This window comes from Pituophis catenifer, unplaced genomic scaffold, assembly GCF_029215685.1.
Source record: "Pituophis catenifer annectens isolate HBS135680 unplaced genomic scaffold, rPitCat1.0.hap2 SCAF_1, whole genome shotgun sequence".
Lineage (NCBI taxonomy): Eukaryota > Metazoa > Chordata > Lepidosauria > Squamata > Colubridae > Pituophis > Pituophis catenifer.
This window is the reverse complement of record NW_027256881.1, coordinates 124,633,718-124,661,605: the sequence shown is the minus strand read 5'-3', so window position 1 is coordinate 124,661,605 and position 27,888 is coordinate 124,633,718. Positions and strand designations below refer to the sequence as shown.

The 27,888-nt window shown below is 37.2% G+C and overlaps 1 protein-coding gene across 1 annotated transcript; it reads left to right on the top strand.

The window, feature by feature from the left end:
• The first annotated feature begins 482 nt into the window (after positions 1–482).
• Positions 483–27,888, top strand: FAM83B (family with sequence similarity 83 member B). Its single transcript, XM_070954799.1, has 4 exons — positions 483–926; positions 16,043–16,207; positions 21,906–22,030; positions 25,328–27,888. Exons 1-4 carry the CDS (start codon positions 483–485, stop codon positions 27,729–27,731), a joined length of 3,138 nt encoding a protein of 1,045 aa, XP_070810900.1. The 3' UTR covers positions 27,732–27,888.

Here is a 27,888-nt window from a genome sequence, read left to right as displayed (position 1 = left end):
CAGCCAGTTGGTCTAGTGATTAAAGCACTAGGAGTATTAGGTATTTGCCGCATTGAGTTATTTACAAGAATAATAAAGGCAGAAAATCAATCAATCAATTAAAAAAATAGCTATTTAAATTGCTGAGCTTACTATCAACTACCAAATGCATATGTTGAAAAATACTGAGAAGCACGAATAGGCTATTGCATAATATATGATCAATCATTGTACTGAAAACATTTTGTATGTCCTAGTATTTGCCAAGCTGATTTAATTTATAATCACTTTAAAATATGCTCAATAAAATATCTTCTTATTTGTTGAAAAGTGATAAATCCAAACCCACATGAAATATTCATTCTAGTTTGAATAATATTGAACATGCTTTACATTTGCTTACAAAATTTTAACCATTCTGAATTCCTCTTTTTTTTTTTAGATATATTCCATAGTGTATGCATGGAGGTTTAAGAAGTCTTTGATCCAAAATAACTCTGAAAATGGAAACCTCATCTTTGCTGTCATCTTTACATGATGAATGCAGATCCGACAACTACCTTGAGCCCCACTACAAGGAATGTTACAGACTTGCCATTGATGTGTTAATTGAAAATGGTTCAGAGGCTTACCAAGAATTTCTTGCTAAGGAAAGATGTTCTGAGTTTCTGGCAGAAGATGAGATTAATTATATATTAAACACTGTTCAGAAAATCCCCCCAAACATGGTTTATGCTACTGACAACAGTGTTGATGATGCCTCTTCCTCAGGAACATACTGGCCTATGGAATCCGATGTAGAAGCACCTAATCTTGACTTGGGTTGGCCTTACGTAATGCCTGGAATTTCTGGTGGTACAAATATTGAACTTCTTTTCCACCCACCACGAATACAACCTTTTACAATAAAAGAAACTATTAGGAAGATGATCAAAGAAGCAAGAAAGGTAAATTCATTTCTTCTTTCTATTAAAAATGAAATTTATTTATTTATTTATTTATTTTATTCAATTTGTATACCGCCCTTCTCCTAGTGGACTCAGGGTAGTGCACAGCCAGAACTAAAACACATGCCAATACAAAATTTAAAATTATTAAAAAAATTACACACACACACACACACACACACACACACACATATATATATTACATAAATATGTATAGATCATGAGTATATAACTTTTATTTTGATTCAAATCAGTATTATTCAACCAAAGTTTATCATAATTAAAAATGATTTTTTTAATCTACTCAATTGCCTCATAATCTTTTAAGCAACTTAAAACTGTCTCCAAAAATTCTGAGAATATAAATATCTTTCTTGGAAAGGTAAAATTAAAGAAGTAGCAGGAAAAATAGAGATAAAGGAAAAATATTCTTAGTCAAATATACATTTTCTTTAAAAAAAAAAAAAGCAACTGTGGAACTGGGAATGTGGTTGAAATAAGAGAGAAAGATCTAATCTTTTTCACTATGTGGCTAATTACAGCTGTTGGTGTATAAACTAGATAAAGTCCACAGTATGGAGGAAATAGCTAGAGCTTGACAACAGAATTGTTAAACTTAAGACTTAATAAACCAAATTGTTTATATTCACTGAGCCTATCTCAGAGGCAATATAGTTGACATGTTGACCTAGTAGGAAGGGATAAATAACAAGAAGGTCACCCAGATAAGTTTATCAAAGCATTCCAACAGCATGCTGTAATCTAGACCTTGTCTATCATTTTTTGGTCTTGCATTTGCAGTGTAGTAGGCCAAAGGTATATAAAAATGATTCTGCTTTGCTCAGGGCTGCCCAACAAGTTGCCACTACTTTGTGGGTCTCCAGTTTACACTGTATTGTTTGTATGCCCAATAAAATTATGTTGTATCTTTGAAGTGATTCAGTTTCTTTAGGTGAGCGAGGTTTTAGCCACAACTGTTTCCCTCATTTGCCTCAAATGTAATACTTTAAAAGTTGGGGTACATGCTTCCTTCTATATTGTTTTATATACATGTATTTACTTTAATTTACCTGCCAAGATATCTCCATTTGTTTCAATGAAGAAAATAGAATTTACAGGGATTTATTTGCATATGGTACATAGATTTTCATGGAAAATAAATGGAACTTTATGAATACCTTTTTTTCTCACATGGAACTCTTGATTGAATCATTAATATTATTTAGTGCCATATAATTTAAAAGAACAGTTGCATCAGTGCAATTATTTTTAATAATTGTTAGCAAAGGACAGACGTGGCATAGCTCAAAAGCTTGCTCAGTATATTCCAGACATTACAACACAGAGTGGTAAAATAATTTGATATGGCATTATCATAGATCATTTTGACTATGTAGATGAATTGAGCTAATTTAAAAATGTATTGATCAGCTTTCAGACATTTATGTGAATCTGGTATTACAAGACCCAACCAATTATCATATATTCTGATTTATAGCTCTTTGGAGTTCTAAGTTAGTGAATGCTGTATAAATAAAATTTGTGTTTTTTCAGATCTTTTAGTGTCAGATGAGTGAAATTTCATTGGTGTAACCAAATTAATAGAATAAGGACAATGCTATATAACTGCTAACCTTGTTCAGTAATTTTACTCTATATTCTTCATTCTTGCTTTCTGGCAGAATTTTGAGGTCAATAATTCTCTGATGTTTATAATTAACATTTATAAAGTTAATATTTTATATGTACATTACTTATTTTATTTAAAACATTTAAAATATCCTCATAGAATAGGGTTATTATTTGTAATGAAAGACATGGTAGAAATTTGAATTTTAGGAGATATGTGTTCCATTGGGTAGCTGTGTTGAAAATACATTTAAGGAGAATTTGAAAACATTACACTATTTGTATGCCATCTGTTGCTATGACAGTATTGACATACTGATTCTAAAATAAGTGGGAGATATTTGACATAAAACAAGAACAATATATTCAAAAAAATTGCACAAGAGGATAATGCTTTTATCAGGAAGCAGTAATGCTTCCTGATAAAAAATATAGTTCTCAGGGATACAAAGATCAAGCCCAACAAGAAGATATTTGACAACTGTGGCAAAAGAAAGCAAAGGTGGTACTAACAGTGATAAGCACCTTGGGTGCAAATCCAAAACAACTGGAGCACCACTTGAACTTAATTGCCATTGACAGATTCACCATCAGTCAATTGCAAAAGGAAGCTTTACTCAGAACAGCTTACATCCTGCAACAATACCTGTAACACCATCAAACACCCACACCTTATCCAAATCCTTAGGAAGGACTAGATAGGTGGACAGAAATGCCAAATCCAGTTTGAACATTTGATTTACTGTACAACGAACCATAATAATCCCCTGGAAAGTCCCATTGACCCTTGGAGGTCAATATTGACCATTATGAGAACCTTGCTCTAAAGCCTGTTTTCCTCATTTTAAATAACCAGAACATTGTTTTAGACCAATAGTTCCATTACTATGTAATATGACACTCTTCCCTTTGCTAGAAGTTTAGCTTGTTCATGCTCATGTGCTTTTCTAATATTTCATAGTCCACAACATCATCAGGTTTGTTGTAAGTCAGAACACCTGGAAAAATAAAATTGGCAGTGAAATGGGATTACTGCCAGTTTTACTTTTCCAGATGTTCATTTATTTATTTATTTATTTTTAAATTTGTATACCGCCCTTCTCCCTAAGGACTCAGGGCGGTGAACAGCCAAGTAAAAACATAAACTACAAACATTAAAATACAATTAAAAAGATATATATAAATTTGGCCCCATGATTAAAAACAATAACAGACAATTAAAAACATTTTAAAAAGTGTTAGGCCAGCCCGGCTTGCTGGAAAAAGAAGGTTTTAAGGGCACGGCAGAAGGCACCATGGTCTTGGATTCTCCTTATCTCTGGGGGCAGCTGATTCCAGAGGGTAGGTGCCCCCACAGAGAAGGCCCTCCCCCTGGGGTCCACCAGCCTACATTGTTTGGCTGATGGCACCCTGAGGAGGCCCTCTGTGGGAGCGCACAGGTCAATGGGAGGCCATTGGTAGCAGCAGGTGGTCTCGAAGATAACTAGGTCCTATGCCATGGAGCGCTTTAAAGATGATAACCAACACCTTGAAGCGCACCCGGAAGACCACCATAAATGAGATCTTTATGTTACATCCCGTTTATGCATAAAACAGGCACTTATTAGCTGCGTGGTTACATGGATTACTATTGAACTGAACAATTATATGACAAAATCTTTTAGGTACTAATTAGGATGAAGCTAAATTTAATCCAGGTTCAGCAGTGCTTGCTTTTGGCTATCACCTGACTGATTAAAGATTTGTAACCACTGGCACAACTGGGGCCCATTCTACAAACATGTGACATTAAATTTGTGTTTACGTTTAATGCACATGCTTTATTTGAAATGCAATGTATAATTGAGAGTTTTTAATTCTATAGTTCTGACAAAAAAAAAAAATCTTTTTAAAATTGTTTTTTGTATTAGACAGGAATGACCAACCTGGAGTCCACAGATTAAAGGCAATCCCTGACATCTCGAAATCAATCACACAATGAAATTTGGCTAAGTTTGGTAACATTGAAATAAGGAAAGGAAATATAAGGCCTCATAATAAAATGTTCCATTCCCACTCTTAAAATTTTCAAAAGTACAAAAGAACTGATTTGGGAGAGTTAATGGGAATGCTAATCTAGTGGTGTGTTAGGAAAAATTGTCCTACTGTTGCTAGGATGCTGATTTATTTGAAGTAGTGCTTGATATATTCAAAGACATTTTAAATATTTTAATTAAATTGGTCACATGTCATGGTTCCCATGAAGTACTTCTACCACTAGGCTCACAGACATCTACGCTTCAATTTAACATTGAATAATATGTTAGTCTTGTTTTTAGAGCATTTAGATTTGAAAACATTTAATGGATCTAAACCATGGATCTTCCGTTATTTTGGTGGTCTGTGGCTACATGTAGATTTTTAGGCATGGAAGCACTGATACACAATACCAATCACAAGCAAACAAAATATTTATAATTGCAACAAAATTTTATAAAGGAAGACACATCCGTGAAGCTAGAAATACATTTCTTTAAGCCTATTGTTTCTTGCCATGAAGACACAAGTCCAGGGGTGAAATCCAGCAGGTTCTGGAGAACTGGTAGTGGAAAATTTGAGTAGTTTGGAGAACTAGCAAATACCACCTCTGGCTGGACCCAGAATGGGGTGGGAATGGAGATTTTGCAGCATCCTTCCCCTGCTACACCCACCAAGCCACACCACTCCCACCAAGCCACGCCCACAGAACCGGTAGTAAAAAAAATTGGATTTCATCACTGCACGAGTCTATTTTTACCAGTTTTAAATACATTATTCTAAAATTATTGGGTTCTAAAAATAATTCTTCTAAATGTATTTCTTCCAAATAAAAATAACACATCCAAATAATTTTCTCTCAAACCCACAAAACTCTTTTTTCAAACTACATACTATCTTCTGCCCAATGCCTTCTAAAGTGATTTCCCACTCATTTCTCCCCTGTGATGAAATAAGTAGCTCTCTTCCTCTCTTTTTCGATTTCTGAATTTCCTAACCCTTTCCTTACCTTATTTTTTTCTTCTTACTTCTTTAAATCAAGGGATTTCTACACACTTTTTTTAAATCTCCAGTTGAATATGTTTCTCAAAGTGCACAGAAAGGTTTTTGTACATATGAGGGACGGTTTGTGCCTATGAAAGGGTTGTTAAATTTAGGGTACTTTATGATATGACTAGTGTTTTATAAAGCATAATGGTGTTCTTAAGGGTTCCCTTGAAAATAAATTAATTTTGTGTACAGTTGTGGAAAGTTCATGTTGCAAGAAATTTCAAAGCCTATGGATGGAATAATGAAATTCAGCCTAAAGTGAAAAAGAGAATGTATACGTTTCTAAATTTCTTTCGATTCCTTACCGTTTATCATTAGCATTATCTTCATTGTTTTCTAACTTTTCACAAGGTGAAAATTGGATTGGCTCCACTTGCTTCAATAGCTTCAATAGGAATGAAACACAATAATTTTAATTAACCTTTGGGAGATGCTGTTTATAAAATTTAAATTGCTGGAATCTTTGGAAAGAAAATCAGTGATGATTTAAATGAATTCAGAAATGAACTCATTCTGTTCATTATGTTCTGGAACCTCAATCTTTTGTTTTATATATGGAATAATTCTGTATAACATTTAATGATGCCTTGCAACTTTGAATCACAGCTTTTTTTAAAGATATCTTGGGCCTCTGATACGGAACAAATAAACCCTAACTTAAATGCATCCTGAAAGACTGTATACAGTCATGTGTTAATGCAGAGTTATACTTTAAAATGTCATGCTTCTAAGTTGTAGAATTCAATTTTCTATTGGAGGTGTTCTTTTTTATTTTTGATAAATACTGTAACTTGCCTTTACTATAATCTCTTTTTCTTTACATACATATGTACGTAAATGAAATGAATGATATTAAAAGATTTTATGCATACTAAATGTGTTCATTTTCAGAAGACTTAGGATTTCCTCTTTTCTTTTTGTGGGTCAATTTTATGGACCAGTTAAGTTTCCATAGAGAGTGAATTAGGAGAAACTAGAAAAATGTCAGCATTTCTCTCCAAAACTATTTGCTCTAAGAGTAATGACACATCTTGTTTAACAATACAAAATACTTTGCTTAGGGAATATTATATCTCCCTCTCCACTCAGGTAGAGAACATGTTGCTCAGGATAAGAGGTTTTGAAAGCAGGAGTGTTTGCAACAACCTTAATGTCTTCCAACATAAACTAAAAGGTGAGACAGAATGGCAGTAGACAGTCTTCCATTTCTGTGCCATATTATGGGATTCTCCAGTCTAGGATTGTTCCTGGATGGTCAGGTGGTGGCCAAGAATGCCATTGCTGATTTTCAGCTTCTCTGCCAACTGTCTGACTTTCTAGTAAAGTGGATCATCTCCTGTCAAGATAAAGTAGCAATCATACCAATATAGTATGTTTTTGCTTTGCTCTTCAAAACTGTTTGCAAATTGCAAACAGATTAGCTTTTTATTTGTTTTAATGCTTTAACAGGTTGACATCTAAAAAGCCACTTCCTACACTATGAAAATACCAGAGCTCCAGTAATTCATCTGAAGTTGTAGTGCTTTCTGCTTCCTATAGGAAAAGGAAGAAGGTGTTTTGAGTTGCAACAACCTGAAGAATTGAAGAATTCTTCTCAGATGGGTTAAGCTGATACATTTGTTACAGAGAATTTTTTTGTAATAAAAACTATTTTTACCACAGCTTTCATATAAATATGTGTGTGTATGTATGTATGTATGTATGTGTGTATATATATATATATATATATATATATATATATATATATATATATACACATATACATACATACATATACAAATACACACACACACACACACACACATCATCATCATGATATAAATCACAAATCTAAAACCAATGGCACTAAGCCAAGGCCAGAGAAGTACAGTTTCCATCAGTTATTCATTGATAGAGAATCAAGATACGATGTAGGAAATGTATTTATTTATTAAATTTACATGCTGCCGAATTTGCTATCCACAGTGAAATGAGGATTTTGATCAGTTGGCTTGGCCAATGACATAATTTGGAGAAGCTTAAAGGTAGTTTGGTTCTACAACACCACTCTCCATCTTATTTCTCAAAATGTGTAAAGGAAAACCGACTACAAATTTATAGAAGATACTGTTCTATAATGTCTTAAAGACAAGATGAAGTGAAATGCAACATCTTTAGCTGGTTTTAACCATTTTATTTTCATTGCAAATCAAATCTTTACTTGAAGGAGAAATATCTTCAATTTTTCAGATTTAGCACAGGTTGTTAGAATTTCTTACAGACAATTACAGGTAGTCCTTGACTTACAATCATAATTGAGCCCAAAATTTATGTTGTTAAGTGAGAATTTGTTAAGTGAGTTTTGTCCCATTTTACGATATTTCTTGCCACAGTTGTTAAGTGAATCACTGCAGTTGACAAGTTAGTAACCTGGTTATTAAGTGAATCTGGCTTCCCCATTGACTTTGCTTATCAGAAAGTTGCAAAAAGGGGATCACATGACCCTGGGACACTGCAATGGACATAAGTATGAGTCAGCTGCCCAGCATCTGAATTTTGATCACATGATCATGGGGATGCTGCAACGGTTGTAACTGTCAAAAACATTAATAAGTCACTTTTTTCAATGCCGTTGTAACTTTGAACGGTCACTGAGTGAACTGTTGTAAGTCAAGGACTACCTATACAGCCAAGATGTCACACAGTACATTCACTTTTTGTTTTGTTTTTTTCTTTCTCCATTTTTAATTTTTTTTGCGGAAAAGGAACTTTTACTATGGGATTCCTAATGAAACACAATGGAGTGGCTGAAAAAAAAGGAGGGGGGGTAGGGTAGGATAGGATGGTAAAAACCAAACAAACGTTCCACAATGCATTTACAAGTTAATCCTCATACTGAAAAGCCAGGTGCTTTCGTTCCTGCGTAATTTCAAGTATTATCTTGTTTCTCAAGGATAGTTAAAAGCACAAAGTTAGCAGCTTAACAGTTTGACTCATGGTTGATATTGAGTGATCAGTGAATACTGATTGAATCCCTGTGAATTACTTGGGTTTGTCTTATTAGCACTTTAATTTTCTTGTTATTCATCTTTTGTGTGAGTGTATGTGCCTTCAAGTCAATCTTGACTCCTGGTGACTGCCTGGACAAGCCCCTTAATTTTCTTGGCTTAGTGAGAGTGACTGTTCCAAAGTTATCCACTGGCTTCATGCATAAGGCAGGCTTAGAAATTAAGGTCTCCTGGGTTTTAGCCTGGAGTCTTTACTCACTACACTAAGCTGGCTTTCTGACTTGATACAAAGCAGACAACTTCCCAAGGACAGCTATTGCTAGTATGTAACTGAGCAAAAAATAAAAGTCCTACCATATCTGAAAGCTTTGTGATTAATGTGCTGTTTGATGATTGTGCTAATCATGTGATAAAAATGCATCTTTCCTAGATCCCTCATACATAATATTCCTATTTAAAGTTCCTTTGAAGCTTTAAAATATATTCTGTGATGATTGCATAAATGCACTACATTAGAATATTCACTTATAATTTATGAATAAAACAGACTCCTTACATATATCTGAGTAGAACTTTACACACCAGAATATTATTCTGCCACCACATTTTAAAAATTTAACTCAGTAATTCTATTTTCATTACCTTTTTTCCTGACCAATTGTATAGTTGTTTGTGCTAATAGAAATTAACATTTGAAGAACCTTCATAAAATATATGACAGTTTTTGGAGCCTGCTATTTTGGGGGTAGGAATGTATTTTATTGACTCAAATTTAAATCTGTGAGGCAGCAGATTCATTTCCCATCAAATATTTTTTGTCTATTTTCTATTCAGATATTTTCCTTTTGGGTTCCATTTCCTTTTCTGGGTTCCAATAATTATAATCGGCATGCAGTGCTTATTTACTAATCAACTTATTAAAGTTACAGCTGATCTAATCACAGGTAAATGATGTATGTCCCAACATATAGAAATTGGATTAAAGCAACAGCAACTCTATTGAGAATAATAAGAAGATTCTTATTTATTCATTATTTATTTATTTAACTTATATGGTGTCCATCTTGCCAAAGGCAACTCTGGGTTGCTTGCAGTCACTCAGTAAAAACACTATATAAAGATATTAAAACAATAGATACATTAAATTTAAATTTAATGGGGAATTGTGGAAGATGGGAGTGTGTTTGGGGATTGTTATGTGTGTTGGACCTAGTCTTTGGGTGTTAAGTGAATTTTGTTGTATGGGTTTTTATTGTACAATGACAATAAAATAATAATAATAATAATAATAATAATAATAATTAATTATTATTATTATTATTATTATTATTATTATTATTATTATTATTATTAAAATGACCAAAATGGAAAAGAAGGGAGCAAAATGTGCATGGGGAGGTAGATGCAGATCTCACCTTAAGGGACACATGTTTTTCTGTTGAAAATACAAAATAAAAATCAAACCACAGAAACATGCACAGAGGTCTCCAAACATGCTGGCTGAGGAATTCTGGGAGTTAAAATCCACAAGTCTTAAAGTTGCCAAGTCTGGAGACCTCCTGAATTGGCAAAATGTGCCCTTTCAAAATAGTAAGTTTGAGCAAGATGGCTATTCCGTACTCTGAACCCACCAGAGACTGCTATCTTGCAGTCTCCTTACAAGGAGGAACTGTCCAGAGCACGTGTGGGCAATCTCCCATCATCTCTTTGCCCAGAGAGTTTTGAAAAACTGTTCTGCTCCCCAGCATTTTATTTTTTACCATGGTCACTGACTCTGTTTTTCAGAGATGTCTTTAGACCACTATTTCTTCCTCCACAAGTCAGTGTGTAGAATTGTAATTGTTATTTGGTTTTGAGTTCTTTTTCAGCTTCCAGGATCCTTAGGTCTATCATTCCATTTAATTCAGATGTTTAAGGGCAAACATTTTGTCTATGATTTGCTCGTTAATATATTTTCTGTCATGTTGGATGTTAAATATACATAGTTGTTTCCTTAGTTTAAGAGATGAGCAGTGTGTGGTTGTCCAGGTAATGTTGAAATATTTGGACAGCTATTACTTGTCAGCCCCTTGACTCACTCATGCTTAAAAATGCACCTGATCAGCACTTTTGTTCCTCTTTTGCAGGCATGACTGATTCTCAATAATGTTTTGTGCTACAATTTGCAATGTTGTGTCATCTACTTGAATTCTGTAATCTCAGGATCTAGGATAAGGGGTGGTTTCAGTTAAAGAGTAGTGTACATATCAACATTCCTGTCTGTTTTGTGTTGATCAGACTACACCTAGAACATTAGAGTTCTACAAATAAAGAAAAGCATTGCTTTCTGCTTTCTCTCCTCTGCACATGCTCCAGTTTCTTAACCATATGGTAGGGACACTGGAAGGAAAAATATGCAAGATACAGTTAGAGGACTGAAGGTGAGAAGATTGCAAGGAGATATGATTATTTTCTTCAAGTACCTGGAGAACTATCATATGAAACATAGGGCAGACTTGTTTTTTAAAAAAACCCAATAGGCTCAACTAAGAAGGATGGAAATCTTGTGTGAATATCAAGGTAAAACCTATAATGTAAGATAAGATGCTGTGAACACACTGGCACACATTAAAAATGAAATTCTATTGCCTGCTCTCAAAAGAAAGTATATATCTACCCATACACATACATTACACACACATACACATACACATGCTACATACATGCATACCCACACACACACACACACACACACACACATTAATCACTGTCCATTTTGAATACATAGCGGAAAGAGGAAGCTTGAGAGTTCATTCATAAGGTTGATGCTATATGAAACAAAACGGCGACTGACTGGATGTTCTGCTTCGGATACCACGAAACCTCCTCCCAGAAGGTAACAAAGAAAACAGATTGTGAAGAGGATGTGTAATGTCCCAAACAATCCTGTGGACCCTTCTCAAGCATCGCTTATAGCCTATGTCCTGAATAGAAGGAAGTGAACTACCAATAATCTTTTCTGCCATCCTCACCACTCTGTACCACCTTCCTATCTGAAGCAGTAATGCTTCCAAACCAGGCTGTAATGCAATACGACAGGATGTGCTTGATCGTCCCTCTATAGAAAGTGATATGGACAGGGGAAGGAAGGTGTACTTTTCTCATGTGATGCAGAAAATGCAGGTGTTGCTGTGCCCACTTCACAGTGTCTCACTGTTGAGCGACCAAGCCAGCCTATTTGTTAGCCGCACACCCAGAAACTTGATGCTGTTAACCACCTCCACAGATGAAGTATTAATACAGAGGTGTGTGGCTATGCCTGCTTTTTCTAAAATCAACAATGATCTCTTTCGTTTTTCCAACATTTAAAACAAGCCTGTTTTTATTACATCAGTTCATCAAACCCTCTATCTCCTTGCGGTAAGCAACCTCATTGTCATTCTGAATAAGGCCCAGTGCTGTTGTATCATCCACATACTTCACAATATGGTTGGTGGCAAATCTTGCACAACAGTCATGGATCAACAGGGTGAACAACAACAGACTTAGGACACAGCCTGGAGAAGAACCTGTGCTGAAGGAAATGGTGTTAGAAATATTAGTCCCAACTCGCACATACTGGGGCCTATCAGTAAGAAAATGAAGAATCCAGTTGCACAAAGGAATATTAAAGCCTAAAAGCCCAGTTTGTCTACTAGATGCTGAGGAATGATTGTATTAAATGCCAAACTGAAGTCGGCAAACAGCATTCGCATAGGAGTATTTCCTTCCTCTTAAGTGTGTCAAGCTCAAGTGGAGAATAGAAGAAATAGCATCCTACATAGAGCGATTTGGATTGTAAGCAAACTGAAGTGAGTCAAATGCTGGAGGGAGGCTAGATACAATAATGTCCTTTATCAGCCTCTCAAAACATTTCATAATGATGGATGTAAATGCAATCAGATGGTAATCATTGAGGCCCATAATTGTAGACTTTTTTGGCACTGGCAAAAAAACGGCCATCTTACAACACGATGGGATCACTGCCTGCTGCAGTGAAAGATTGAAAATCTATGTAAGAACACAAGCCAATTCATCTGCCCATTCCCTAAGAACCAGGGATATTATCTGTGGGCCTTCTGCCTTCCAAATGTTAACTTTCCGCAATGTCCTCCGGACAGAAGTAACATCAAAGCTAAACACTTGCTCGTCAGGACGGGGCACAGCTTTCCTCGCAGGTGTGCTTTTTGATGCCTCGAATCTTCAAAAAAGTGTCTTCGGCTCATTTTAAAAGTCTGTGTTGGCCTTACAACATGATGGAGCCACCTTATAGACTCTAATGGCCTGGATACCTTGCCACATACACCTGGTGTTTGTCGGAAAAATGTTCTGAACTTTCTGACAATAGGCTTGTTTTGCTTTTTTTATGGTGCTTTTCAAATTAGCTCTGGCTGTTCTAAGTACCAGTATATCACTGGATTATAAAAGCCGCATTCCTTGTTTTCAACATCTTGCAAACCTCATATGTCATCCATATGCCCTCACAATAATGTTTTTAAGAACACAGACATCTTCAATGCACTTTTAAATATATGCAGACACAGTGGTGGCATACTACTCTACATTTATATGCTGGTTATCAGTTGCTGCTTCTTTAAACATGCCCCAGTCTGTGCACTCAAAGCAATTTTGTAATCCTTCTACAGCTCCCACCACCCAAACCCTCACCTCCTTCATTGTTGGTTTCTCTCTGAGTAATAAAGGCTTATATGCTGAAATAAGCAGCACTGAGAAATGGCCAGAAGAGCCCAGGTGAGGGCAGGGGGCAGCTTTGAATGCATTCTTGATGTTAGAACAAGCAAGATCCAGTGTATTCCCCACTCTGGGTTGCAAACTCCACATATTGGTAGAAATGGGGGAGAGTAGCTTTCAAATCAACTTGATTAAAGTCACCCACTACAATACATACACCATATAAATTGCTTTTCCACAGTAGAGCAGACTTCTTCAGGAAATGGTAGACTATTGTTGACAGAGATTTGATAGCTGTTTGTCTGGGAAACTGTGATCCAGGATTTCTGTAATAGATATGAAGCTGAACTAGATTTCCAGAATCCTATCATTCAATGATTCCATAATTTAAAATAATGCTTTTTTTGTAGCAATTTTCTGCTTTCAAAAATGCTTCATTCAGTTACTCCTATCAGCCCCATAACAAAAACCATGGAATTGCATGACATCATCAAGATAGTTGTCTTAGTGTGTTAATCTAAAGAGCCTTCTGATGCTTTGAAATGAACAATTACAGTAATCTTAGTTTTTTAAGAATCTACAACATTCTTAGTAGCTAAGTATACTGTCTTTGTCAGCTGGCTAGCTTATACTGCAATCCATGTATATGAACATCAGTTCGGGTGCCAAATTAATGATAACAAAACCAAGGGGTCGAAAGAATTAATTCTTACCAATTAAAAAAAATACACCTGATGTTTTCATGCAAGAATTCAGAAATCATCTCGCAGTCGTTCTCCTGCATAAAGAAGAAAGTGATTATTTAATAATAGGCCAATCTATTATGGTTCATTTAAAGTTGGTCATGCAGATATTTAAATAGGTTTTAAAAACTCATTTATTTCAGTTCCACCTTTTAATTTTAAAATTAGTGAGTCATAGGAACTGTTGGTTGTTTATTTGTATGTGTTTAACTGCTCTAAACTTCAGATTGTTTGATTTGTTAACAGAACCAAACTTTGGTTTGATTCTTGACAGGCATCTTATACATCTAATAAGGGTACTATATTAAGATGCAACTTAGATAAAACAAAAACGGTTCCCTTAGAGATGACATTTTAATGAAATAACAGATTGAGACAAGATTGCATTATATAACTTTTCCGTTAATGAACTGGAGATCACACGTCAGGTTGAGGGCCATTGTCCATTATTAGCTAAAAGGAAAATTCATGCTTTGTTATTTACAGATGATGATGTTCTTCTTTCACCTATTAAATTGGACCTGATATATTGTATTGCCAAGGAAATCTATACAAATTAACTATGATAAAACTAAAATTTTGGTTTTTGGAACAAAAAAGTAAAGAAGTTTATTTGGAAAATTCAAGATCATATAATAACACAAGTAGAGAATTTTACTTATTTGGCATTTTATTTAACCTTGCTCTAACTTGGCAATATCATTGTAAGGCAAAACTTTTGAAAGCAAAATCTAGTATGATGGCCTTGCTTCAGTATTTTTACTCAAAAGAAGGAAAATTGTTCCTGCAGCAATAAACATTTTTAATGCCAGAATTACATCTCAAATTTTATATTGAATTCCAGCTTGGATCACATTTACTAATACCATAGCACAGCTGCAAGTAAATTTTTAAAGGTATTTTTTAAGTGACCCAAGCTGTGATCCGAATTCTGTTAATCTCATGGAAACTGGGCAGTGCCCTTTGATAACAAAACACTGTTAAGTTTTGATTACAAGTAATATGTTTCTAAGAACAAGGAAGGATTGCTTCAGGAAATCCCACATGAATCCTTTGTAAATTTATGGTTTAAACAGGTGACTGAAACAATTAGTCAGATTGGCATTGTTCCTTATTATTTATTCTTCAGTGATATGTCATCAGCAACTCATAGTATCAGACAAAGACTATGGGATAATTCAGTACAGGAATGGACAAAGTCAAAATATTGTGTTCACCTGCAACATTTGGAATTAATCATAGATATAGTTTTCAACTCCCTAAATATTTGAATAGCTTATATTTAAATAAATACAGAATAGCTTTTTCAAAACTAGATAAAATGTATCACCATCAAATATGCTATGCAGTAGATATCAAAAAATTTCTACTTCTCAAAGATTTTATCCCTGTAATGGTACCGATCCTGAAACAGTGGATCATATTTTGTTGTATTGTAGATTTTATACGATTCTTCAGTAAAATGTTGTCTGGCTTATTTTAAAATCTAAACTAGGAGAGGATGCTTTTGGGTATATAAAAATGTTCTTGCAGATGAAAATCATAAGATTACAGTGGCAACAGCCAGATTTTAACCATAAAACAAGGCTTTTAGTGACAAATCAATGAGCTCAAGTCTGTTATATAATCTATTAAATATTTTACTTGATAAACAGCGTTTTATCCACTGCCAACTTTAAATTATACATTTGGACCTTTTGGCCATAAATAAAATTGGTTATTTTATTAAGCTCTCTGATTTAAATGAAATTTAAATTTTATCATAGTTTGTTGCTTATTTTTGCTTGAAGTGCCTAAAGATTGTTTACAGGTATATATGTAAGGCCACATATTAATAAATAGTTTCATCCTATATGCATTATAAATAGAACCACCCTGTGTGCAGTATCAGAATGGTATATTACAAGAAGCTGTAATATTTTAACCATTAGTTACAGTTAGCATGTAAAATGTACAATTTTCTCTTTCTTCCCTCATCTAGGTTATTGCCATAGTTATGGATATATTTACAGATGTAGATATTTTCAAAGAAATTGTAGAAGCATCCACCAGAGGAATTTCAGTCTATCTTCTGCTAGACGAATCAAACTTCAGCCATTTTCTTAAGATGACAGAGAAGCAAGGTTGCCAAGTCCAAAGGCTCAGGGTAAGTCCAGATTAGAAGTGCAATGTTTAATATATTGGGAATTCAAACAAGTGAATGCAAAGTTTACATTCTCTTGCTTTACAATGTAGTTTATTAGAATGTTAGATGCATATTTTATGTTTATACTGTAATTACAAACTCTAGCTCAAAACACTTATGAAGTAGTTTCATTTGTTTTGTTTTTTTCTAAACCAGTAAATATTTCTGTTAAGGTAATAATTTACTAACTGAACAGCTGCTGTAATGCTGTAATACTGAAATGATGATGCAATGAGAATGAGTCAGCAGGGTTATTTAACTGTTATCACTTTAAGAGGCTGTTTTATAAGAGAAGCCCTGTAAGGGCATCTCTCTCTCCATGTGTGCTTCCGTGCTATAGATGATTGATTGTCTGACTTTGCCTAGTACATGTATGTATATATTCCTTATAGATAAGCCCCTGTTTGAAAGACAAACCTCTGTTTATTGTATTTTGCTCCTGGGTTGTCTCAAAATAGTCACACTGTGTGCCCTCTGACAATTTCTTTCTCCCATCTTTTCTTTCTTCCACTCTCAGTCCAATTTCCTCAGTTGTTTTCATCTGAACAATATGCCTTAATGTACTGTTTGGTAGACTGTGTGAACTTGTTTCAGTTTGCAAAAGATACTTTAGCGCATCTGGCAGTGCGTGCATAGCACCTTTTTGCAATACCGTAAAGCATGGCATCCTTCCATATTTGTTACTTAAAGGCAATGTGGATAGGCGTTATGTTTCATTCCTACACACTGATGCAAGATTGAATCTGAAGCTTTAGGACAGCCTAAAATTTTGGATGAAAGTTCGCTTACAGAAAAAATTGCAAACCTTTCTTTGCCCACTTTAAGATAGTACAAATTATGATCTGTCATGCATTAAAAAACAGTGAAAAACTTAAGCCATGTAACAAGGAGAAGGGGATGGTGGAATAATGGGAACAAGGCTTGTTAATAGCTATCATGGGACTACGACTTCTGGAGAGGATGCTTCAATGTGGTTTTCTTTCTCAAAAAAAAAAAGTAAAACAGTTTATTTACAAAGTGTTTTCCAATTAAGCTGATGAATCTGACAATTCAAATATTTAGGCAAGTAGTAACATGCTAGCTTTAACTGTGTACTAGTTGCTTAATAATGAATGCATCATGCAGAGATAATGAAGTTTCAAATACATGAGATGTTTTATTACATTATAGATTATATTGATGAGATGATTACTACTGGAAATTGTGTGCTGTTATTAATTTCTAGCATTTTCCCCAGTGACAAGATTACAGTCTGATCCTATGCACCACTAGGAAGGAAGAATAATACTGTGTACAATACTGCTGCTATTATTACTGTTAGTAGTAATAACCAGTGGTGGGTTGCTACCGGTTCGGACCGGTTCTACCGAATAGGTAGTAACTTTAAGGATAAGGATAAGGATAATTTTATTTCTATACCGCCCCTCTCCTGAAGGACTCGGGGCGGTGTACAGCCAGGTAAAAACACAATACAAATATCACAATTTAAATTTAAAAATTATTAAAAGTATTACATTTAAGGCCAATTAACTAAAAAACCCAAAAATTTAAGAACTCTGAATTTAAAACTCAATTATGAAGCTAGCCCTGCCTGTCGGAAGAGGGGCCTCACCACCGCCTCCTTCAAGGCAGCAGGAAAGTTCCCCTCACTCAGAGAAGCATTTATAATCCCCTGGAGCTAGCCTCGTGTAACCTCTCGGGAGGCCAGTACCAACCAGGAGGGACACGGGTCCAATAAATGTGGCAGCACTAAGCCTACCCAGAATCCTGTCCACGTCCACAGGGTCAAACTTCAGGAACTAGTTCTCCAAATCGGTAATAACGGCATCCAGGCCACGCCCCCAAACCAGTCCCCTGGTCGCTGCTTGCTCTCCCACCCGACACATCCGTCGGATGGTAAGCTGACTGAAGCAAGAAGCCTCTCAGCCGCCTGGCCACAGAGCACCGAAAAGTCCTTCAGCCGGTGAAAAGAAAGCTGCGCATGTGTGAAGATGGTGGCAGCGACCGGAGGTCTTTCTGGCACTCTGCGCCAGTGGCTAAGTGGAAAAGAAGCCTCTTGGCTTCCAAGTTCAGCAGCAGGCTCAGTCCCTTCATAGGGTCGCTTTTCTCCGTGCCCGAGGAAGACCAAAAGGCACGGAGCAGCCTTTAATGACAAAGTCACCTAGATGAGGTAAAAGAAAATGAACCACTGAGGGAAGGAACCCCCCAAAGCTGCTGCCGTTGCAGCCGCCCCCCCCCCCTTTCCCTGCAGCTTGGAGCTCCAAGCGGAAGAAGTCCTCGGCTGTTGTGAAGAAGCGGCAGCTCTGGGTGCACCACGCCTGCTTTCTCTTTGAGAGCCACTTTGCAAACAAGGTGCAAAGTGGCTCTCAAAGAAAACGAAGCGGGGGTGGTGCACCCAGAGCTGCCGCTTCTTTGCAACAGCCGAGGGCGGAAGAGTTCGCTCAGGAGTGATGCCTGCAAGGAAGGCGGCCGGGTCAGAGGGAGGTGTAGCCCGAGCTCTCTGGGATGGGTAAACAAATGTGGGGAGGCGAAGGGGAGTGGACTCGGGCCCCTGCGTGTTGCACCCCCTCCCAGCCCTTCGCCCATGCCTCCGTGCCGCCAGCATCTCCTGAAGCCTCTGCCGTTGGAACCGCGATAGGGACTGGGGCAGCCCGGTAGCAGCCATGAGCCGTGCTTTCCTCTAAGCGCTGTGGGCGGCAGAGGGAAACAGGTGCTTTTCTCTGCACAGAGCTTTCTGGATGAGACTTGGAGGAAAGCGCAGCTTATGGCTGCTAAATTTCACTGTGCTGTGCCAAATGAGCAACGGAGAGAAACAGCCACTGACCTGGAGAACACGTGGGCTGGAGCAGCTCTGTGTGCTCTTCACTGGCTGTTTCTTCTTATTAGCTAGTGCAGCACAGCGAAAGTTGATAAACCTAAAGTTTATGCACTTAAACTTTAAAGGTGATAAACATACCCTGTGTTATATAATTGAATTATTTAATAGCAGAATCTGCAAAAATTCCAAAACGAAATATTCCAGTTCATGTTACATATTGAATGTGTAGTGGTCTCAATTGTTTTTTCCCCAAAGTATGGCAAGAAGTTGATTAAAATTGATGTATTTAAATTATTGATGGAAATTGATGTATTTATATTTATTTTGGAGTATTTCTTCCATGGACGGGTAGTCACACATGTGTGAGAGTGATGGCTGAACAAACCTATCAGATTATGGAACTTTTTTTAAGTCCATCATATATTGAGAAGTAAATTCTTTTACTATGAGCTTTTCCATTGTTTATACTCTATTGCAAATCAGTTTTGTCCCTGGAAGAAAACAAAGAGTAAATTCAACCAAATACCCATAGGAGCTTTTATTAAGGAGTGTTGTTTCTAGTTGCGAAGTTGTATCCGACCCATCGCAACCCCATGGACAGCATTCCTCCAGGCCTTCCTGTCCTCTACCATCCTCTGGAGTCTAGTTAAACTCACACCTACTGCTTCAGTGATTCCATCCACCTCATTCTCTGTCGTCCCCTTCTCCTTTTGCCCTCAATCTTTCCCAGCATTAGGCTCTTCTCCAGTGAGTCCTTCCTTCTCATTAGGTGGCCAAAATATTTGAGTTTCACCTTCAGGATCTGGCCTTCTAAAGAGCAGTCAGGGTTGATCTCTAGGACTGACCGGTTTGATCACCTTGCAGTCCAAGGGACTCGCAGGAGTCTTCTCCAGCACCATAGTTCAAAGGCCTCAATTCTTTGGTGCTCAGCCTTTCTTATGGTCCAACTTTCACAGCCATACATTGCAACTGGGAAAACCATGGCCTTGACTTTACTCACTTTTGTTGGCAGGGTGATGTCTCTGCTTTTTAGTACGCTGTCTAACTTTGCCATAGCTTTCCTCCCCAGGAGCAAGCGTCTTTTAATTTCTTGGCTGCAGTCCCTATCTGAGGTGATCTTAGAGCCCAGGAAAATAAAATCTGTCACTACCTCCATTTCTTCCCCATCTATTTGCCAGTAATTGAGAGGGCCAGATGCCATGATCTTAGTTTTCTTAATGTTGAGTTTCAAGCCAACTTTTGCACTCTCCTTCTTCACCCGCATCAAGAGGCTCTTTAGTTCCTCTTCACTTTCTGCCATTAGAGTGGTATCATTTGCATATCTGAGGTTGTTGATATTTCTCCCGGCAATCTTAATTCCAACTTTTGATTCATCTAGCCCTGCCTTTCCCATGATGTGCTCTGCATATAAATTAAATAGGCAGGGTGACAGTATACAGCCTTGCCGGACTCGTTTCCCAATTTTAAACCAATCGGTGGTTCAGTGTCCAGTTCTCACTGTTGCTTCTTGACCCGCATATAGGTTTCTCAAGAGACAAATAAGATGGTCTGGTACTCCCATCTCTTTAAGAACTTGCCACAATTTGTTGTGATCCACACAATCAAAGGCTTTAGCAGAGTCAATGAAGCAAAAGTAGATGTTTTTCTGGAACTCCCTAGCTTTCTTCATGATCCAGCGTATGTTGGCAATTTGATCTCTAGTTCCTCTGCCTCTTTCAAATCCTGCCTGTACTTCTGGTAGTTCTTGATCCACATACTGCTGGAGCCTAGCTTGTAGGATTTTAAGCATAACCTTACTAGCATGAGAAATGAGTGCAATGGTGCAATAGTTTGAACATTCTTTGGCATTGCCTTTCTTTGGAATTGGAATGTAAACTGACCTTTTCCAATCCTGTGGCCACTTTGAGTTTTCCAAATTTGCTGGCAAATTGAGTGTAGCACCTTTACTGCATCATCTTTTAATTAATTAAGGAGTACTTTGTGGCAATAAGAGCAGTAGCATGTATTTATATTTCCAATCTCATTGCATCTGCAGATTATTGACTGGTAGCCTTCTTTAAGGCAACTTGATCCCTCTTAGGTAAGGAGGAGCCAGGGCAACCTTTGCAATGTCACTATGAGAATTAAACTGTTGGATAAAGTCACTCAGAGTTGGATTCTGGCTGTTCAGATCCCATGGAGTTGTCTGAGATATGAACTTGCTTGGTTAGCTGGGAAGAGCTCAAGCCTGTCAGTTCTTGGGACAGAGAACTTGGCGTCTCTGAGTTCTGCCACCTGTGTTCTAGATCTTTGTTTCTCTAGATTGACTAGACCTCCCAGAAGATGACATGTAGGTAGATCCATGTGGTGGTGGATGCTTCTTTGAATCAGGGGATGTTCCACCTGCTTTGAAGAAGGTGGCGATTTGCCCTCTCAAGAATTTTTGTCATCTTTGTGGCCAATTTGATCTCTGCTACCAGCATTATTATGTAATGCCGTGACTGCTAGATGCTTCACGTCTGTCTGAAAGATTATATATGGAAGCCATTTTCTGGATGTACATACTTCTGGCTAAATGAATATTGAAATAATTTGTGCATGTAATAAAAGAATTTAAAATAATCTGTATTCCTAAACTCGTTCACTAGGCGATACGGTTTACTGAATTCATTTAAAGATGTCTCAGGAAAAGAAAATACATGACTAAGTATGTGGTATATAATGTACTCTTAAAATGCAATTTTATGCAAACCTGCTTAGTATTAAGCCTCCAGGGAGTTACTACTAAGTAAATACACTTGGGATGCAGCTTCAGTAATACAACATTCTAGTTTTTATGTTATGTTTTGCCTTGTTTTGCAGAACATGAGAGTACGTACTGTAAAAGGACAAGATTATTTCTCCAAGTCAGGGGCAAAATTTCATGGAAAAATGGAGCAAAAGTTTCTTCTTGTTGACTGTAAGAAAGTTATGTATGGTACTTACAGGTAAGAATTTATACACTTATTTATTTTCAGTATAAATGAAAATACTATATTTCTTTCTGTTATTCTGATTGAGGATAATACAACTTCTGTCAGTTAAAAGCTACCCAAACTATAGTGTAGCATCATGATGGCGAACCTATGGCATGGTTGCCAGAAGTGGCACACAGAGCCATCTCTCTGGGCACGCCAGCTGTCACCCGTTGCTCTTCCAGTTTCCAGTGTGTGCATGTGCACCATCCAGCTGCTTTTCGCGCGCACGTATGTGATAGAAACTGGAAGACCAGGTGACCGGTGCACATGTGCATGCCAGAAACAGGAACCTCAGCTTCCTGGCGCGCGCATGCATGCCGGAGAGCTGCTCTTCCAGTTTCTGGTGCTTCCCTGTGCATGCGCATGCACTCCAGTTTCGGCACTCGGTGCCAAAAAGATTCGCCAACATTGGTGTAGCATGTTGAGGACAAGGACAGGATTTATTTGGGATGTAGGTTTCAGAGCTTAAGGACACTAATGAGTGAAGTGTTGACTTTTCTTGGGGGGAGTGAAGGGAAGTCAGATTGTGTTTTCTTGCAGATGTTTCATTACCCAACAAGTGCCATCAGAACTCTAAGGGAATGGAGGTTGCTTTCTGTTTATATATACAGATGGCTTGCCCTGTCAGTGTTGGTGGGAGTGTTCCACAACCTTCTAGTACTGATGATGTTACCTAGTTGAGTAATGAAATGCAAGAAAACAACCAAGCTTAGAGAGCACCAAGGACCCCACAGTTCAACCCTGAGCTATAAATATCTTCTTTTATTGGAGGTCAGATGGATGAAATTAGCATTGCAGTGTCGTAATGCAAACCCTACCCTTTTTACCCTTTCACCCCAGTCCAGTAATATCATCCATATCACTACCTATTCCCACTGTCCTTAAGAGGCAGGACAGTGGGGGGGGGGGAGAGACAGAAGAATTAAAAACACAAGATTTCTGACATGATTTCCAACCGTATTTCAATTTTGTACAACTTTAGTGTGTATTTTAGGGCAAGTAGTCTTTTTGCCTAACATAATATCTCTGTTTAATAGGTGATAATTCATAGAGGGTAAATGGTGACAATTAATACCTGTGAATCTAATTAACAGGCATTGTTTAGAAAGTTCAGAGTGGCTGTCCTGGGATGTTCTACTCTCCAATGGCAGAACTGATCAAGTGCATTATCTGTTTTTCTTTGGTGGTTGCTCAGCATTGGATGTCCCCAACTTAGGTGTTTAATCCTATAGTTGTCATCTGGAACTATTTGGAAGAAGGAAGTTCATATACATAAGAAGCAAACGATAAATGAATATATACGGTACCTTTGAATTGTCCTTGGCCTCTGGCAACTGCTTGGACATGTTCCTGCAGTTATTTTAGCAACATTTTCAGAGGTGGTTTGCCATTGTCTCATTCCTAGGGCTGAGAGAAAGGACAGGTCCAAAGTCATCCAGCCAGGGTGGAAATGTTACAGTCTGGTCTTTAAAGTGATTCCTAGAACATTGCACTGATTAATCAAAATAAAAACTGTCCCTCCCCCCCTCAGGATCCCAGTATAATGAGAAAAAGGAATAATTTTTTTTTAAAAAAACAGTGAAAAATAGCCCTTCCTGTTATTTAATTCCATTGTTCCATGTCCCACATTCTGAAACTCAACACATAATTTTATATGTAATATTTATTCATGTATTTTAAGGCTGTTTTTATATCCTTGCCATTGCCTTAGCTCAAGGCCAAACACACATTTATTCCATCCATAACGCAGCTCAAAGGAATTTGTTATCTTTGTAATACCATACAAGGATCCTTTGATAATACTTTGTGCAAATGGAAACAATTAAAAGGAGAAATAAATTTATGCCAATGCTATATAATTATGCATTATATCTATAACATACGCCCAAGTTTAGATTTTGTACCAACACTGCTGGCCTTTTCAAAAGCATTGAAGACCTGGATGTGTTCCTGAGTGTGAAGGTTGTGAGGTTGTTGTTTAATTTGTTATAGATTGTTTTTAACTTGGTGGTCATTATATATATTTTAGCTTTTATGCTCTTAATATATTTTCATATGTTTTTAGCCACCCAAAATCTCTGTGTTAGAGATGGGCAGCCACATGAATCAAACAGGCAAACAAACAAAATTAATACATCACATTATTGTTCAGATCTGTCATTCTTAATTTGCTGCTGCTTTTGAAACATTTCTATATGGCAGAGAGACAGTAGCATTTGTGGGGGAATTTAAAAGTCAATATAGCTGTCACAGATATGTGATCAAAAGCTTATCCTTCCTGTATTTATGTGGCACACATGTGCAAAGTGATACGGCTTCAGTTTCTCTGTCATGACTCTCATCTTGACTTTTATTACCTCCCCATGCAGAGAAGAGAAAGTGAACAAGATTTCTTCAAGTTTTTTCCAAATAGTATTAAGGCTGGGCAAGCTTCAAAAACTGATGTGCAAATAGTGCTTCAGATTTCAAGCTGTCAGCCTAAGGTTAAGATAGCTAAAATGTCTTTTTCAGGCATTATTTAAGGAGTGAATTTCCAATACAGGAGCCCCCTTTTTTAGAATTTGACAGTTTTAATTAGTAATAAAGAGATATTGTTGTTAGGCTTCCATGCAAGTCATACTGAGTGCATATTGCCTAATTGATGCATCAGAGCTGGATTGTGGGAAAAAATGTCAATTTTTGGTTTGCAGTGCTAACTATATTAAGTAGTTAGGCTAAAACCATTATTTTTAGAATTCTGTCTCACAACTAAATTATAGAAGTAATGTTGGAGCAATTTATACACTTGTTAAATAATGAGGCAAATTAATTGCAGAACAGGTTAGATGTAACCTAACAAAATGCTTAGATGTAACCTAACAAAATGCCAATGTTTTACAAATAATAGAGCTTCCTTTTGGGAAATATAATTGAAGTTTTCATGTTAACTATAATTATCTATCCCATGTACTCTTGATAGTTCTTTAGAATACTTGAAATATATTATCTCTGAATGATCATTATATCCATTGTACATTCCATATTTTTATCAACATGATTTTTTTCATGTTAACATCTGAATTATATTTTAGCCTCTTGTTTTATCAGAAATATCTTTTTCCCGGGGAGACTTTCAGATTGCTGTTTTGGGTTCTTTAATAACTTTCCTTTGGAGATTTTGATCTATGAATGTAATAGCTACAAAACAAAACCCTGTCACAAATATATCACATTTTATCTATTCCTGATTTAAATGGTTAATTATCTTCTTTTTTTTTAAACTTTCAGCTTTATGTGGTCATTTGAAAAAGCCAATCTCAGTATGGTCCAGATAATCACAGGACAGCTTGTTGAATCATTTGATGAAGAATTTAGGACACTGTATGCCCGTTCTTCTGTTCCCAGTTCATTTGCTCCAGAATTAGTTAGAATCAATAGCTGCCGAGCACTCTGGGAAAATGAAGCCTATCAGCATTCACGTTCTTCTTTAGCTTCCATTTCCAGTCAGCGTAACCTTTCCGGGTGGCAAGACAAAATTCATAATTTAGACCCCACCATTCTGAACACACGACATGCTGCTAGGTATGGAATAAATGAAAACGACCAGTTCAATCCTAGAAATCATCTACTTCACAAACCCCCATTTGCTCCAGGTTTCCATATGCAGAATAGAATACAGCAATATCAGCCCAATGATGTAAATGAACATTGGAAAAGGCACAGTTATGCAGGGGAGAAGCCAGAAAGGACTCCTTATTTGATGGTCAATAGAACAACTAATAGAGCAAATAATCCGTCAAATCTTTGGAAAGTACCATCCGATAGCCTCAGTATTGTATCTTCATTGCACGGGAGCCATATCAATCACAAGGTGCCTCAACAGAGCTTAGCTGACCGATTTCCACCGCCAAAGCTCAATATCGCGGACAGGAACTCAATTGTACGGAGATCTTTCAACGGCACTGACAGCCATATCCGTTTTCTCCAACAGAGAATGCCAACCCTTGAGCGGACCACAAAATCTTTCCTACGCAACTGGCGCATTGAATCATATTTAAATGATCAGTCAGATTTCCCGGCGGATTCAAACGGTTCAGGGTTAGGAGATAGGGCCGAGAGTTATGATGCAGCAGATAATATCAAAGCCCATGCCCTTTATGCCCATTCTCGGCTTCGCTCCTCGTTTGTTTTCAAGCCCACATTGCCAGAACAGAAAGAAGTAAACAGCTGTGCAAGTTCTTCCAATTCAACAATCATTGGTTCGGAGGGCAGTGAAACCCCTAAAGCAACCCCCAATCATATCCTGAAACAGAAAGATGAAACTGATGGCACTAAGGCCGAACCAAGCCCTAACATCCCACTGGAGCCTGATATAGTAAAAAATCATACCTTGCAGATTTCAGAAGATATAAAGCCAAGTGCAGCATTACCTGTGGCGAAGGAGAAACCTCCTTATATGTATTCATCTCTAAACAGAAGCAAGCCAGGAGAATTTCGAAAGAATCATCAAAATGAAAATATATTGAAAAGGCGAAGTTTTCCTATATTCGATCATTCAAATTCTATTATGGATCATGGTGACAGCAAAGAGGCATCCAGTTATATTTACAGTACATTAAATAGGAATAGATTTAAGCATCCAAAGCCACCTCTAGAAGATAGCTGTAAAAATTCGAAAAGCTTGCACAGTATGGCAAATCATGTATCAGATAAGGATAAAAACCACGAAGTTGAACCAAAAGAGTCACCTACTGCCAAGGCTGTTTCTATAGCACTAGTTGAATCTAGCAAAGAAGAGCCTAATAAAGATGCCTCATCAAAGAAAGAAAATAAGAATTCCCCAAATTTCCTGAAAAAGGGATCACAGAAACTAAGGTCTTTGTTAAACCTTACACCAGAAAAGAAGGAAAATTTGTCCAAAAACAAAACTCCTGCTTTTTATAGAATGTGTAGCAGTTCTGACACTTTGACATCAGAATGTGATGAAAATCAAAAACCCAAAACCTCTGAAACGAAGACGGATTGTTCTCCAAGAAGGAAAAGAACCTCTTCATCAAATTCACAAGGGAGCCTACATAAGAGTAAAGAAGATATTGCCATCAGGCCTAAATCACCCAAATCTCCTAAACCTCCCAAGTCTCCCAAGCCCCCAAAATCTCCCAGACCCCCAAAAGCTCCATCCGATGACAATGCTAAAAGAGGGCCTACCGTGAAACCCTTGGAAAGCATCCTGTTAGAAGTACCTCCTGGTGATCCATCAGCCCCCAGATTTAATACAGAACAAATTCAGTACCAAGATGTTAGAGAGTTGCGTGCCAATGCAAACCGTGAGCGAGTAGCCCAGCCTGCTCCACAAGCAATCCCTCCACAAAGGATGGGTGGCCCAAGCTCTCGCTTGCCCAGCCCAAAGCCTCACGAGGAGCCCATAAGGCCTCGCTTCACTGAAAGGCGGGTTTACAGTCGCTTTGAACCATTCTGCAAAATGGAAAACTCAGCTCAGCCAATGAGCAACGCAACCAAAGCCAGCGGTCATTTGCCAGAGGGAAATAGCAAGACCACCCATAATAATTATGGAAGGAGCAATCAAGTGCTTACTTACAATCCTGGTTTATACCACCCATTGCATCCAAATGAAAACAAATTTAGAGGAATTATGCAAAAGTTTGGGAATTTTTTGTATAAAAACAAGTGAAACCTGTTTGTGGGGGTCTTCTAAAAACCTTTCAGTGTTGTAAATACCTAACAAATTAGACTGATGGGCAGCTTTCATAAAGCTTAATGGTATAGTTATTGCAGAACACTGCCATATATGTATATAATAAGCATTCCAAAACATTGGCTGGATGGAA